General features: G+C 32.3%; 1 protein-coding gene across 1 annotated transcript in view; it reads right to left on the bottom strand.

Annotated features, from left to right (window-relative positions):
* Gpc5 (glypican 5) overlaps nt 1–15,517 on the bottom strand; it is a 719,011-nt gene that overhangs the window by 458,883 nt on the left and 244,611 nt on the right. Inside the window, exon 3 of the mRNA XM_077795349.1 lies at nt 7,174–7,868. Coding sequence (XP_077651475.1) covers nt 7,174–7,868 — 695 coding nt within the window. The remainder of the gene's footprint in view (nt 1–7,173; nt 7,869–15,517) is intronic.

The raw sequence follows: 15,517 nt of genomic DNA on the forward strand, positions 1-15,517 counted from the left end.
ATATGAATTAAAAGCTCACCATATTCCAATGGTAATTCAACAACAAAAACCTACTAAAAAGTTGCAAAATTTGCACAGAAACTTACCTTAGAACTACACTAGATTTTAGCAATGGGAAATAGGTTCAGTTTTTTGTTTGTTTGTTTGTTTGTTTTTGTTTGTTTGTTCTTGCTAAACCAGAAGAGGATGAGCCTTGTAATATAATGGCTTATCTTACTATCACTTGGGAACAGCTTGCCTGAGAAACAACTCATGTAGACAAAAACTTCATTGGGAAGGAAAGAAGAATTCTGATAACATTTATGAAAAATGAGATAAAGTCAGTCCTTTAGTTATCTATACCTTTAGACTTTTTAGTTACATGATTTACATTGAAATATTCTTCTAATGTTAGATTTATATAATTACTATTTTTCACATAAGTAAAACAATAATTTTTTGCTCAATCAGACAAAAATCTCACTTATTTTTAGACTCTAAAAAAGTGAAACCATAGAGGTAGAGAACAGAATAATGCTTCCAGAGTTGGGGATGTGGGGAGGGGAAATAGAAAATGTTGTTCAAAGCATACAAAGTTCCATTTAAACAGGAGGAATAAGCTCTGGAGATCTATTGCATAGTATTGCGATCATAACTAATAATAATACATACTCAAACACTGTAAGAGAATAGACTGTAAAGGTTCTCATTACCAAAAATATAAGTGAGGCAATGGAAAACTTAGCTTAATATAACCACTTCACAACGTTATGCATTAAAATATAAAATTTTGTCAATTAAAAATAATTTTAAAATTTAAAAGTTCAAATTTAAACTGTAAAAAAAATCACAACAAGTTTTATGAAGTATCTTATTTAAAGAGAATTTACCCACAAATGTAGCAGAGACTATTTCCATAGCAGTTGAAAACATCAGTGATGCATGTGAAGAGCTGCATTCTTATAAAATTGAAGAAGATACTATTTCAGAAAAATTCTACAGCATCCCTGAGTATTTATTAAATACTTATTATTTAATAACAATATTATGGGACAAAAAGCTCATAATACTTGAATAATAAGAGCTCTGTCAGTTCAGAGGAACCTTAATAATTAACAACAACCAAAGCATACTTGATATAAAAATTGAGAAAAATTTTAAGTGGTTATTTTACCTTTATCACTTTTAGATTGAAATAGGGATATATAGATAGGAAAGAAGATGGAAACAACTGGAGTTGTCTACAAACATAGTGGAACACTGTTCTGGGAGAACTTCATCCAGATTCTTCTTTGTATACCTTCAGCTATTCACAAGACAGTAATTCTTCTTTAAGGAAATTAGTTAGATATAAAGAATTATGATTTTCAGTATTGATCCTTACCAAATCATGCCACAATCTTTTCCAGAAAGATAAAATTCAAATTTAATCATATAAAATTTTCAAAGTTCTATGATATATTTATTCAAAAATTATTCAAGCCTGTTTTGTAATGTGTTCCTAAACAAGTTTTGACTTGCCTCATATGTGATATGTGGTTTTGACTGTCCTTCACTACTGTCAATCACTTCATCCTCAGAAGAGGCTGGCAAAGGGCTAATTTGAATCCACAAACTACCACCACCTTGACAGCCCAGTGATCCACATGAGCTAGGGACAAATCTTCAAAAGGTAAAGAATTCATATCTAATCAGGCATGGAATAAAAAGTAAAATAAACAACCAGCAGAGGCTAAAAACATTATAGAGTAACATTAATATACTATAATATTTGTGTGAATAAAAAAAATCAATGTGTAATAAAATTACTCTAACATATCTCTAATCAGAAAAACCCTCATTCCATACTGGACAGAAACAAATTTAGTCTAGCATTGAAGAGAGAAACCACCAATTGTCTCCACATGCTTAAGACGGCCACTTACGGAGAAAAGATTCCTATCGCTACTTAGTGTCCCAAAATTACTGGGAGAAAACCCTGTGAGGTGATCTCTGTATAGAATGGTGAGTTGTAATGGATGAATTTCTCATCTTCCTTTTCTTTGTTAGCTTATAGAATTTTCTCTCTCTCTCTCTCTCTCTCTCTCTCTCTCTCTCTCTTTCTCGTCATCCCACCTTAATTGGATTCATTCTGATCTCTCTTCCCCTAGAAGCTTATATTTCTCCCCCTTGTTACTAATTTAATTCTTATACATTTCCCTTTTCTTTTGTCTAGTTCCAGTCTCATTTCTCAGAAAGGCCAGTTCATTAGAGAACTGTAGTTATTAAAAATTGAACTTCAACCAACCACATAAATTTTTTAAAAATAAGCAAAGGTAAAAATTACATCTTCAACATAATGTGAAAATATCAATGGAGTTCTGCCCAACCACCCACAAACATTATCCATGAGGTAGCTGATATAAAACCTTGAATCACCATCTTCTATTTTATAGCAGTTCAATAAATACTTCAATAAATACATAAATGAGAGCTCTTAAAAATTTGTTTCATAAATAATATCTTCTCAGCTTTTGATTTAGCATAGATCCTGGAGTATCCTAGAGATTCTACTTTTTTAGTTCATTTTGATCCTGCCTCTTCATGTATGTGCATATGCATTTGTATGTGTTTGTGTGTGTGTATGTGTGTGTGTGTGTGTGTGTGTGTGTGTGTATTCCAATATATAGCATGGCCAAAAGAACACACTATATACTATATATATCCAATGTAAATTTCAAAATAATTGCAGCCATTAATTAGTGTGCACAATCCACCTTACACTCAATTTTGAAATTAAATGCTAGTCTAAGATGGAAAGAACTAACTCTACTATTGGCTTATTTTGCATTAAGAATAAAGATGTCCTTTCTTTAACCCAGGGGTCCTTATACCTCTGCCTGTGGCCTCACAGAATAAGCTGTGAATTTCTTACAATTATATGTGATATTTTGCATATGTTTGTGTATAAGTGAGCATCATTTCACTAGGGGGAATGGATTACCAGCTTTATGATTGAGAAAATGTCTCAGCCTGCAAACACAGATAGGCTCTGCTACATCTTCTTTACTCAAAAGCCCCACACTGCACTACTTTGACTGTCATTAAGGAAACCCATAATTCTTAAGTTCAAGTGAGATATTTATTACAGAATATGATGTTTAAGATAACCAACTTAAACCATCTAAAACTGCAATGGCATTACATTTAATTGGGTTATTTTGGAAACTGAGATTTCAACTATTTTCCCCCAATCTTATTTGTTCCATAAGCAAAATTTTTGAAAAAAATCCCTCACACAGGGATATTTTAGGAAAGTGTATACAACATTGTAGAAATTAGAAAATAAAATATATGCTGTGCCCTAATTAATCTAAAGTATATTTTATTTTTTCCTTTAATTTTTATATAAAAACACAAGAATATTTACTATACTTTTTAGAGATTAGATAAATGTTTGTACACATAGAGGAAATGATAAGATATTCAATTTTTAACAGCTAATTAAAGTTCATTAGTGTGCACAATCTATCTTACACTAAATTTTGATAAGATTTATTATTTTAAAGTGAATCATATACTGAAACTGATTCTAAGGTAATCTGGATGCAACCAGTTGAATGTCTACTAATACTGCATAGGTAAAAGAGATGAAAAATAAATTAAACAAAAAATAGAGCTAGATATTTCTTTTTGGAAATTATGTTTCTTATCCCACTACAGATTTTCTGAAATTATACAGACTTAGTATTCAGTAGTTTCCTCATAATATCTGTTTCATTTAGAATATGTTGAAACACTGAAATTAATACCAATTCTGTGTTCCTGTGCCTTTAATAAGTTGCTAAATTATAACAAATGTCATACTAGATGTAATTAATAAAAAGTATAATTTCAAAAATATTTATAAAATTAATAAATGATTAGCAAGAGAATGATCTCTGTGTTAAAAAAATAATATTTTTTAAATACTCCAGTATTTTCTCATTCAAGAAAAATCTTTACAATCATTTGCTTATAATCACTTAAACAGATCATTCAAAAATACAGATATGTTTTGAGCTCTACATCATTGATATTTCTTTCAAGCTCTGTACTCCTAAAAAAGGAATATTTACTTTTAGAGCATTTAAAATACCAAAAAATCAATAAAGGATTTATAAAGAGTATAATAATAATTATAGGATTTAAACATTATGCATGAGAAACTGATCTGAACATGAAAGCTCATTTTATTTTCACAAGAAATCTATAATGTAAGTGTTCTTAACCAAAGAGGAAATCAAAGCTAAGAGACTAAATACTGAGATAGCCAAACTCACAGCTAGTAAGTGGTACAGAGAGATGTGAAATCCATCCTGACACTTATAACCTGTACTTTTAATCCCTACTTCTTTCTGACATTGTTTTTGTTATAGATTTATATATAAGGTGTCCCCCAAAAGCTTCTGTGCTGATGCAGGAATATTTGGAGGTTTAATGACTGGACTGTGAGAGCTGTAACTAATCAGTGTATCCTACTTTGAATAGATTGGGGGTAAGAGTAGGCAGGTGAGGCATAGCTGGAAGAACTGGATCACTGGTGACCTGACCTGGAAGGGTGTCTCTTCCCTGAGGCCCCTTTCCCCTTCCCTCTCTTTGTCTCTCTCTGCTTCTTGTTCACCACAAATGGAGCAGCACTCTTAAACCACACTCTTTATCATGATATTGTGCCTCAACTTGGGTCCAGCGCAATGAACCAAAATCAATTTTCCCTTCCCTAAGTTTTTTTTTTTACAGGTACTTGGGGCATGGGAACACAAAGTTAAATAGTTTCTGACTATGAAATTATAACTATAAAATTAACACACAGTCTCTCATAAATTGGCTTTTGTTTCTTAGAAGATTTTTCCAAATATAAGACACAACTTTCTCAAGAAACTGAGAACATTTTTTTCCAGTTGAAATTCATCCAACATACATATGATATATCAGGTTACCTCTATGGATTTCTTAAAGTGGAAATATGTATTTACTGAGAACTAGACTTGGAAGTAGTTGATCTCACAGATTGCTTTGGGAATGTGAGAAAGTCATTATTTGCTGGCTCTTCCGTAATTTACTTTGAATTTGTTAGCTTCATTGATGTGTGAACTGGTTATCAAAGCTTGATAAACAGCTTATAAATCACTTTGAAGTTGGCAGAAATAAATATTAATGAGTCAATTTTCAAGGAACTTATAGTTAGTTTCTTCTTCTTTCCCCATAAGTAAAAAAGATCTCAGTTGTTTTACTTAGAAAAGAATCTACAATTTATTAGTAATGATTGATGTTTTTCAAGATAATCATCAGACTATTTATTATATGAAATCAGACTATTTGCTTAAAAAAAAGAGTGCTCTTTGAAAATCCACCAAAAAGTTTCATGTGATAAAAATTCTGTGCAAAACTTATTTATAAAGCCCACACTTGATTCTAATATTTTGAGATACTAAAATAAACTGCTTCACCATGATCTGTGCAGGGCTGGCCCCACTTAAACCACTACTTCCTCTCAGCAGTTTTAGTAGCGTACCCAGATCACAAATCGGAAGAAAACAAAGTATGTGAAAACATGTCTATCTACTACAGTCCTTTGTGACTTAGCCTCTATAATAGGAAAAAGATATCATTTTTAATGTTATGGATTTTAAGAATTCAAAAAGTCTTTCTAAGGTCAAAATAACAAAGAGGATATATATCTTACATAAAATATATAAATATGCTCTGACATAAAATTTTAAATGCCATACCCCCAAATTAATGATCCAGATCTGGACTTAGATTTCTTATGCTTATTTTCCCTTGTGAAGATACTTGATATCCCATTATGGACATTTTATTCCCTGCATTTAAATGCTTATTTCCCCTAACTAGGAAATACTTGAAATCTCAGGATTCATTTGTACCTCCATTTTAAATCCCTTCTAGAGGTTCTGGCTAATGTTTGATTTTCATAAGTGATGAGAAAGGATGAAGCGACCTGACTATTACAAGAATTTAGGAATCCTGTTCATTGGATAGGGTAACCCAGCTTCATGGAGTAGGGAGCATATGAAATCCAGGTCACTCTACCACATCACCTGCTGCATCCACCTAGATGGTGCCAGCTCTAATGTGCAGAAAGGTATCATGTAGGCTCATGCAGGCCCTACAGACCTGAGAGTTAGGAAAATAAGGGAAGGAAGCAGTTAAACACAAAGCTTTTCAAGTCCAATTTCTATCAGAAATTAAAAGAACAGAGAAATAAAGCTCATCATGAGAATGTTTATTAATTCAGTAAATCAGAACCAGGGTAGAGAAACACTTTTTTCTTGGTACTAGGGAGTATAATATCATTTTAGGGGAAAAGATTTAGGAGAACCACTAGCAACATGTCCTCTTTATTGTATGGGACGTGAGAACCATTACTAAGGAAGACTATGAATATTTAAGAATATGATTCTATGGATGTGGGAGAAAGAGAAAACTCTTACATCCCTTGATCTGATGATTCTGTTTCAAAAAATTCTCAAGTCTACTAGAAATAAAACAGCATGACAGTATATATGCCACATTTGCTACATTTTAAAAAATCATCACACTATCACTTTGACAGATCCTGAAGAGGCTCTAAAGAAACACTTTGAACACATGGATATCAAGTCTTACTTTCATGGATACACAACTGATGTTTTCTACAGTATAGATGAATACCTCTGAAATTCTAACAATAACTATCCATTTGTTCAGTATTAGATACTATACCAAGAAAACACTTATCTCCAAAGAGGAATATTTCAGAAAATATGTATTACTATTTCATATTTATCAATAAGGATTGAGGGTCAAAAAGCATAAGAGATTTGCCTAATTTCATGAAGGTAATTATTGCTGATTGCAGATTCAAATCTATGCTGTTCTTAATTCAGAACCTGAGTTTTTGCCACTTCAATAAACTAAACTTTTGATAAGGCTGTTAATGCTTAGGAAAAAAGTGGTACTTTTACCAATCAACATTTTGAGATGTTATATAAAATATAATATACTGAATCAAATATGTTAACCCCATGCATCCTCCTACTATTTCCTAAAATATATACTTGTTAAACTGCCATTGTTTTAAACTGCATAATGATATGCTAATAATCAACTAAATTTATGATGTTCTGGTTAATGTTTGAGAAATGAGACAGGAGGCATGGCTTGACTGCTTACCTGTTCAGCTAGTTTTTGTCCATTGAGGTAAGCCTGAATCACAGCATCATTTACAAGCAAATGGAAGTTCAGGAGCACATGTTCAACATCATAGGTTCCATGCATTGCATTTGAAAGCTCTTCCAAGGACTGGATATATGCATGCCAATGTGGATTAAGCTCTACCATGTGGGCAAGACAGCCCCTGGCAACATTGAGGCAGTACCCCATACAGGGCTTACTGAGAGTCAGGCCCTGGCAATGAGGGCAGTACTGCATCCTTAGGAGAGCTCTGCTGCACTCTTTGGAGAAATGAAGATGGTCAGTGGTGTTGATGACTTCAATGCCCAGATTGAGGGCCTGCAGAAATGTGCGGCTGGGCAGCAGAGATCTTCCCATCTGCCCCATTACTCTTTTGGGAATGTTACCAAATGGACTAACATCCCGGCGGGCCATGCGGATGCATTCCGAGTATTCCAAGGAGCTGTCAGTCACACTGGGATTAATGAGATGGTTGTAGACCAGAGGAAAAAGACTGTCGAAAAACCTATTTACAAATTCTTCGGGATTAACATCCACACCAAATAAGTAGAGCCCTACATCGGTGAAGAACTCCTGAACTGCAGTAGCAGCCTCTAAGGCCATGTTCCTGTAGGTGTTGCAAAAAAGTATACTGGTATAATTTTCTGCTTGTCTGATGAGAGTTTCAAGGGTTTCTGTAACACAGCAAAGGTAAAAGATGAAAAGATTTAATATTCATTTTAAAACTGTTCATCCATTTGCTCCAGACAGTAAATGAATTTAATGTACCATAACTAATTTAAGGATCTACCATAATTCTCAATCTACTAAACCAACTTTAATTTTCCAAGGATAATGGCTGGACAACCATGGTCATTACGTGCAACATACAAGATTCATACTGACATGTTTCCTAGAATCAAAGTCTGATAAAAAAGTACAGAACTAAAAAACAAGTTACATGTAAAGGTAGTTTCTTACTATTTCCTCTAGTCATTCATAACCCACTAATAATAAATGTATTTCATAACCTGAGTTCATTATTTACAAAAGATGATAACATTGAATACTTGAATTCCCACCCACTATATTTCTGTACTTTCATCATCTTTTATTTTCCCAGAATGAAAGCTAGTAGATTACACACTAGTTGGTACAAAGAGAGGCTAAACTCCAAAGGAAAACCTAACAATCCTCAGACCTTTTAACATGTTCAAACTAAGAAGTAAAACCTTTCATTATTAGACCACCTGCAAATTATCACACCTCATTAAACAGTGGGAAAACCATGAGTGACATTATTTGATGATAGTAAATAATTGTGACCCCTTATTAGTTATAGTCTGTTGTTTTTATCATCTTATCTTCAAAGACTTTACTGTGGGATAATTTCTTTTTTTACTTAACTGATGCTCTCAAATCAGTTTCTCCACAGAAGGGAAAAAAAAAGAATAATTTAGCTACAAATTAAAGAAAAAAATCTAAAAATGGGAGATTAGAATAATCAGGAAGTTAAAATAGTGTTTCAAATTATAGCATTAAGCATTGGCTATACCAATAATTATATATTATAATTAGCCTAAGCAATGATACTAGACTGTATCAAATCATAATTAATTAAGAATATATTCAATAAAATGATTTCCCTTAGCCCCAATCTCAGAGTTATTTTATGAGGCTGTAAAAGACCACAAAATAATTTGGGAAGCAAATCTCGTTTAAGTATATTATAAAAGGAAATGGAAGAACAGTAAAAAATAAAATAAAATGAAAGAATAAAAAGCAGAGGTTCAGGGAGAGCTGCTAATAAAGTAGCTGTATCATGAATATACCACATGATCCTCACCAAAACAAGATATAAAAAAACACATTTTTATGAAGAATACAAATATATGACAAAACAATCTCATGTGTTCTTATTTTGCCTGGAGATAGATTCTTTTTGGGTCCCAGGCTTTAGGGTGATGTATCAATATATATTACCCTGCAATCAAAGGCAACAGCTCTTACAGGCTATAGCAACTGTTTTAACAGAGCACTACAAACTAGATGGTTAGGATTCATGTGTTATCTGTGCATCTCTAGTGCCCACTACACTGACTACACACTGACTACACACTAGCAACTCAATAAAAATGAGATGGTAACTGAAGACTTCAATTTTGACTGGCATCTCTGCCAAGTGAGACAGCGTTACTATCAAGTTTGCCCAGTTGGCCTGATCATGAGGCTGCAGTAGGGGAAATACAGATTATCAGGCCTCTGCTTTGGGAATTCTAACTCAGCAGGTTTGTCTTGGTCCAGAAATATATATTTAACAAGCAGCCCAGGTGATTATTTCAATCCAGCTAGTGTTTGAAACACTGAAATTACAAATGTGGCCAAATGTCCACTGCTCTTATAGCATAGATAAGCAAGCCTTCCTCTGGCTTCTCAGATGCAAACTCAGCCACTATACTTGTACTTTCCACAAGAGGAAACCAGATTGACCTGTTGTGGTCTGAACTAAAGTAAAATTTCTTTTTTTGGGGGGTGGGTGGGCACGAGGGTATGAGGGATTGAACTCAGGGGCACGCAACCACTAAGCCACATCCCTAGCCCTATATTTTATTAGACACAGGGTCTCACTGACCTTGTTTTTACTAAGGCTGGTTTTGAACTTCCAATCCTCCTGCCTCAGCCTCCTGAGCCATTGGGATTACAAAAGTGTGCCACCACACCTGGCTAAAGCAAAATTTCCAAACTTATAATTTTCTCCATAATATAAGCTAATTTTCCTTAATTGCTTGTGTGTGGCTATTAATTGTGAGGTAGATCACAAATGATTTTGTTTACCAGTAACAGTTAAACAGCACTGTTTGCAAATTAATTAAGTTTTAAGATAAAAAATGACAAATTAAATGGTACTCTGTCTCTTTCTTACATGCACTCTTACATGATTTCCACTAGGCTTCTAAAGTGCCCTTTATTTAACAGATATCTGCCATTTATTCTCAGTGGAATAAAGTTTGAATGTTGCTTACCCTGGCAATACAAAGGTTCTATATGATTTTTGCTAATTCTAAATGATGCTCCAATGTGAAATTTTTAGAAGTCAAAAGTAACATGTTTCTTTATAAATTCTTAATATATAACACACTTAAATGTATAACACACTAACTTAAAAATACATGGAACTTATCTTTCAGTAACCATAATTATAAGTTTTACAAAATAACTTATTTTGTTAAAGCAACATCAAAGAGAATGTAATATTTAGAGGTATCCATTCAAAATAAAAATGAGTATAGTAATTCCAGATATCATTATGTCCTAAGTCCACTTTGTACTACTGGCAACAAACTAATTTTGATTAGTGTTTGAGATTATAATTAAAAATAAATTTCTGGACAAAGTCTGCAGTTCTGATGGTATTTATATCAAACTAGTTCTCCTCTGATTTAGTTTTATTCTTTCTCTAAAATAAAATAACAAAAAACAGTTAAAGATTTTAAGAATCATTATGTGAAATTTTTTAACTTTAATAATATCCCCATTAAAATTTTAGTTTTCATAAATATGTACTGATTTCAGTACCCTTTGCAGGAAGTATTATATATTGCCAAATATCAATATTCTGATTATTTTTCGAATGTCTAAACAAAAAAGTGGATTTTAAAAATTGAGTTATTATGATAGTTTTTTCATTATGTTATTCAATCACTAAAATATGAGGATTGGATTTTTTGCTTTCAAACTGTATTAAATCTGATATTGAAACATTCTTTTAATTAAATTACCTAAACATATAGCTGTGTATTTCCATCCTAATCTCTTCAAAAAATTGAATATATAAACACCTATAAAAATGAACAATCTAATAAACCAGCCATTGGAAGATCTTGTTGATAACTGGTTACAAAAAGTTGATAAAATCAGGAGTTGAATTTATAAAAACAAATTGTTTGTATTAATTCTGGAGCTAAAAATCCATCACTTTGTTCTCATAACATGTTTACCAAAAAGTTGAGCATTTCCATTTTATAAAATTAACATAGGGTATTAGCAGGAATTTAAACATTCATAATTACAAAACATTATTTGCTGGAGTGAAAAAGAACATTCCACATTAAAAAAAAATCAGCACTTACAAATCCAAGTTAGGTTAAGTGCTAAATAATTTGTATATTTACTTAGTTATTAAAGAGAAACTGTACCTTTTATTTCAAAGATTTAATATATATGAAACATCTTTCAACCTAGATATATTACTAGCAGCATTCTATGCAAGTGCTAAAATAGTTAATGCATCTTGAAAATAAACAGAAACATTTACCAGGTTTGGTTAAGGAACTTAGATAATAGACTACAAAAAAAATTCTTTTTGTGTTTGTAATTGACAATTTCAATAAGATCTTCCTTCCAGTAATCTATCAAGACAGAATAATTTCCAGCTTTCCTTGTAATGCCTGAGTGGTAGGCAGTATAAAAGGCTGCAGTCTAGTTACTGTTGGAACAAAAAATATAATTCCTCCAAGCTTTATGGGAAATTAATTTATCTATACATAAAAATCAGTTATGTGTAATCCAACTGAAGAATTAAGTTAAAATGCATGAATCTATTTTAATTTTCAGCATTAACATTCTGTGATAATTTCATGACAAAATACTTAAGAATGGAAATTTTATTTCTACTTTTCCAGACCATATTCCCTTTGATGATCTTTTATCATGCATACCAATGATTACTGAAACATAAATCAAGAATTTAAGTTTAAATAAAACACTGTAGATAAAATTGTGATAATTATTTTAAATTAAACTTAACAAATCACAAATTCAGTAAATATTCGTATGTATGGGATGTTTTGCAATGGAAGAAACAATATTTGTAAGACTTTTACTGGTTTTAGATAAAATTGACCCCAAAAGGTAACAATCATGAAATAAGTATTGCAATAACTTCTCCAGCATGACATGAATAACATTTTATGACTCTTCATACTTCCTATTATTTTTGATATACGAACATTTTTAAATACAAAACGTGAAGTGTCAATTACAATTTAAGGCCACAGATATTCTCAAATACAGCAATGAAATAGATAAAAAAGATTAAATCAATCATATCAACCATGGATAATCAGATGATTTTACAATGTATATCTAGGTTGAAGAAAAAATTTCAGAGTGAGTGTATTATATGCCACAGATTACATTAATGCAACAGATATTTCATTATTACTCGGCTACTTCAAACCTATTTTGTTCCTGACACTATGTATCCCTGTGCATTAAATTATGGATAGATGAACAGATAGGTACATCACTGTAAGAGTAATTTCTCAATAAGTTTTTAACCTATGTATATTAAAATAAATGTTAATTCCATCTACTTTTTAAAAAAAATGTCTTCCAATGATTTTAACACTTTCACATTAATAATCCCTTGAATCACCCAAAGACCATTATAGCCACTCTGAAGATATGCATATTAAATAAAGAATTACATATTTTTTCAGCCTGGAAGTGTTTATACCAAATTCATTCCTTATATTTGCATACTTCTTCAATTGTTTCAGAAAGCAAATATGTAATAAAAGTTCTCTGGAATATTAATTTAATGACTTTTTAAATGTTATGCCATATGATTTATAATTCTTCAGAAATTAGTCATCTATACAAATACTGGAATATTAATCTGTATCACCAAGAATTAGCATATTGGTAATTAATTTAGTCTTCTAAGGCAAGCATTGCATGGAAAAATGCTTTCTCAACTTTTCTTCTTCATTTCCCTCTTCATTAATGCAGTTATCATAGTGCATCAAACTTATTTCTAATATAATTTTATAGTCATTTATTTTCTGAAAATCAATATAGGTTTTAGTAAAAATTTTAACTCCATTAAACTCTTATGTGACAGATAAAGATCAGTGCCAAACAACTAATGATAGATTATTTCATAAATTATTGTGAAATGAAGACTTTAAAATCAAATTTTCCGATAGTCTTTAACATGAACTCAGAAATGCAATCTGAAAATGCAAATCAGCCATATAATAGAGCTATTTCTTACTAATTCATATAATTTTCTACTTTTATACAGAACAAATAAATCAATACCCTTTGTCATTGGTTCTTTGTCCTCTTTTTTTTCTGTTCTTTTCACACTCTAAGACATGGGTCTCCCTTACTTAAATAAACAAAATCTTTCATTTATTTTTTTCTCTTTCTGACATTTCAAGAAAATCAAATGATCTATATTTTTTACTTCCATTGGCACAATGCTTTTTCCCTCTTCAATGTATTCACATCTAATTTTTTTAAACTTACTCCTCCATTCATCCATTCAACCAAGATTTATTTATTTTTATTTTGAAGGGTACAGAGGATTGAACTCAGGGGCACTAGACCCATGAGTGACATCCTTAGCCCTATTTTGTATTTTACTTAGAGACAGAGTCTCACTGAGTTGCTTATTGCATCAATTTTGTTGAGGCTGGCTTTGAACATGCAATCCTCCCGCCTCAGCCTTCTGAGCAACTGGGATTATAGGCATGCGCCTCAACCAAGATTTTTGAATAACTATTCTAGACCTTAAAGCAAGAGCTAAGGAAGCCATACAAATTTCTGTCTCATAAAGTTTATTATCTTTGGAGTAGGAAAGAAAATATAAAAGCAAACAAATAAAAAACTATGATATATAAGTACTAGAGAGGTTAGAGTTGGGGTTAGAACAAATGATGGGGCACTGTTTTACACAGCTTTAAGACAGTTTGTCTATAATCAATGCATTAAAAAACCATAAAAAATGAGTTCCCTGGCCAGGCACAGAGGTGCATGTGTGTAAGTAATCCCAGTGTCTCAGGAGGCTGAGACAGGAGTATCACAAATTCAAAGCCAGCCTCAGCAATTTAGTGAGGCCATAAGCAACTTAGTGAGACCTTGTTTAAAAAACAAAATAATTTTAAAAGGGTCTGGAACATGACTCAGTGGCTAGGTGCCCCTGGGTTTAATCCCTAGATCCACCACCATCACCCCAAAAATAAGAAGTTCCATGATTAATCTATTTCCAAAAGAAAATTTTCTGAATTTATATATATATATATATCTGGCCATGTGGCCAAAAAAATGTATTTAGGCAAATTTGTTTAGACAGAGTGACTTTCTAAAGATTGACCATTTAAAATAAGGTGAACAACAGAGCCCTCTCTCAGGAGGCAACTTTGAGCAGACTTCTGCAATAAAATGAAACCAGTTTTGGTAATATAATTGGTGAGTTTATTCAGAGGAACTGGGATCCAAGGCTATCAAAGAATTTTAAACATGAGAGAACTATGACCTGTTATGCATTTTAATGGAATATAGTGGCTGCTGTGTGGAAAACAGAGTGTTGAGGCAGGGCTAAGTGAAAGCGGGGAGCCCAGGTAAAAGGCTTTGGTAAGAATATGAGTGAAAGACCATGGTAAATTGGACTGTGATGGTGGTTGTGGAGTTAATGACAATAAGTGATCACATTGGCCATACATAATGAAATAATAGACAAAGGAACTTGTTATTGTTTGGAGGGTGTATAGGCAAAAGGCACAAATGAATAACTCTGAATCCTGGGCATTAGCTGCTGGATACACAGTAGTATCGTTAACAGAAAAAGTAAGACTATGTAAAAAGGTACATGTTTATATGTGATGGAAGTTGGAAATTAAAAGTTCTATTTTGGGCATGTCAAGATTGAGACATTATTTACAAATTCAAATAAAGTGTGTATTAGTATACAGTTAGGTAAAGTAATTCAGATCTCAAGGAAAGAGCTAAGGCTGGTGATACCAATCTGAGAGTGATTAACATGGAAGATAAAGTCATGGTACTGGATAAAACAACCTAAAGGCAGAAGATAGGTAAGGATACAGATGATCAGAAAAATAATCAAGAAGAGAGTTAGAAGCCAGAGAGCTTTAAAAAAAATCAGGAAAGTAGTACTCTAGAGATCAAGGGAAGAAAATGACTCAAGTGGAAGAAAGTAATCCATCATGTCAAATGCTATTAAGAGGTCAACTCAGATGAAGAGTAACAACAACTGACCATTGGAACTGACAGGAGAGAGGCTCTCAAGGATCTTGATAAGAGCTGCTTCAGCAGAACATAAGCACTAAAGAGAACAAGAATTGAGCCAATGTATAGACAACTTTTTACAAATGCTGACTATAATAGAATCAGAGATCCAAGGTAGACACTGGAGGGGAATATGAAGTCAAATGCTTTTGTTTTGATGAGGAAGAAGAATTTACTGAATATTCAAAGAGCAATAAATTGATGACTTATCAGGGGAATGGGAACTTCAGGAAGAAATTCCTTGAATAAG

This window comes from Urocitellus parryii, chromosome 2 (assembly GCF_045843805.1).
Source record: "Urocitellus parryii isolate mUroPar1 chromosome 2, mUroPar1.hap1, whole genome shotgun sequence".
Lineage (NCBI taxonomy): Eukaryota > Metazoa > Chordata > Mammalia > Rodentia > Sciuridae > Urocitellus > Urocitellus parryii.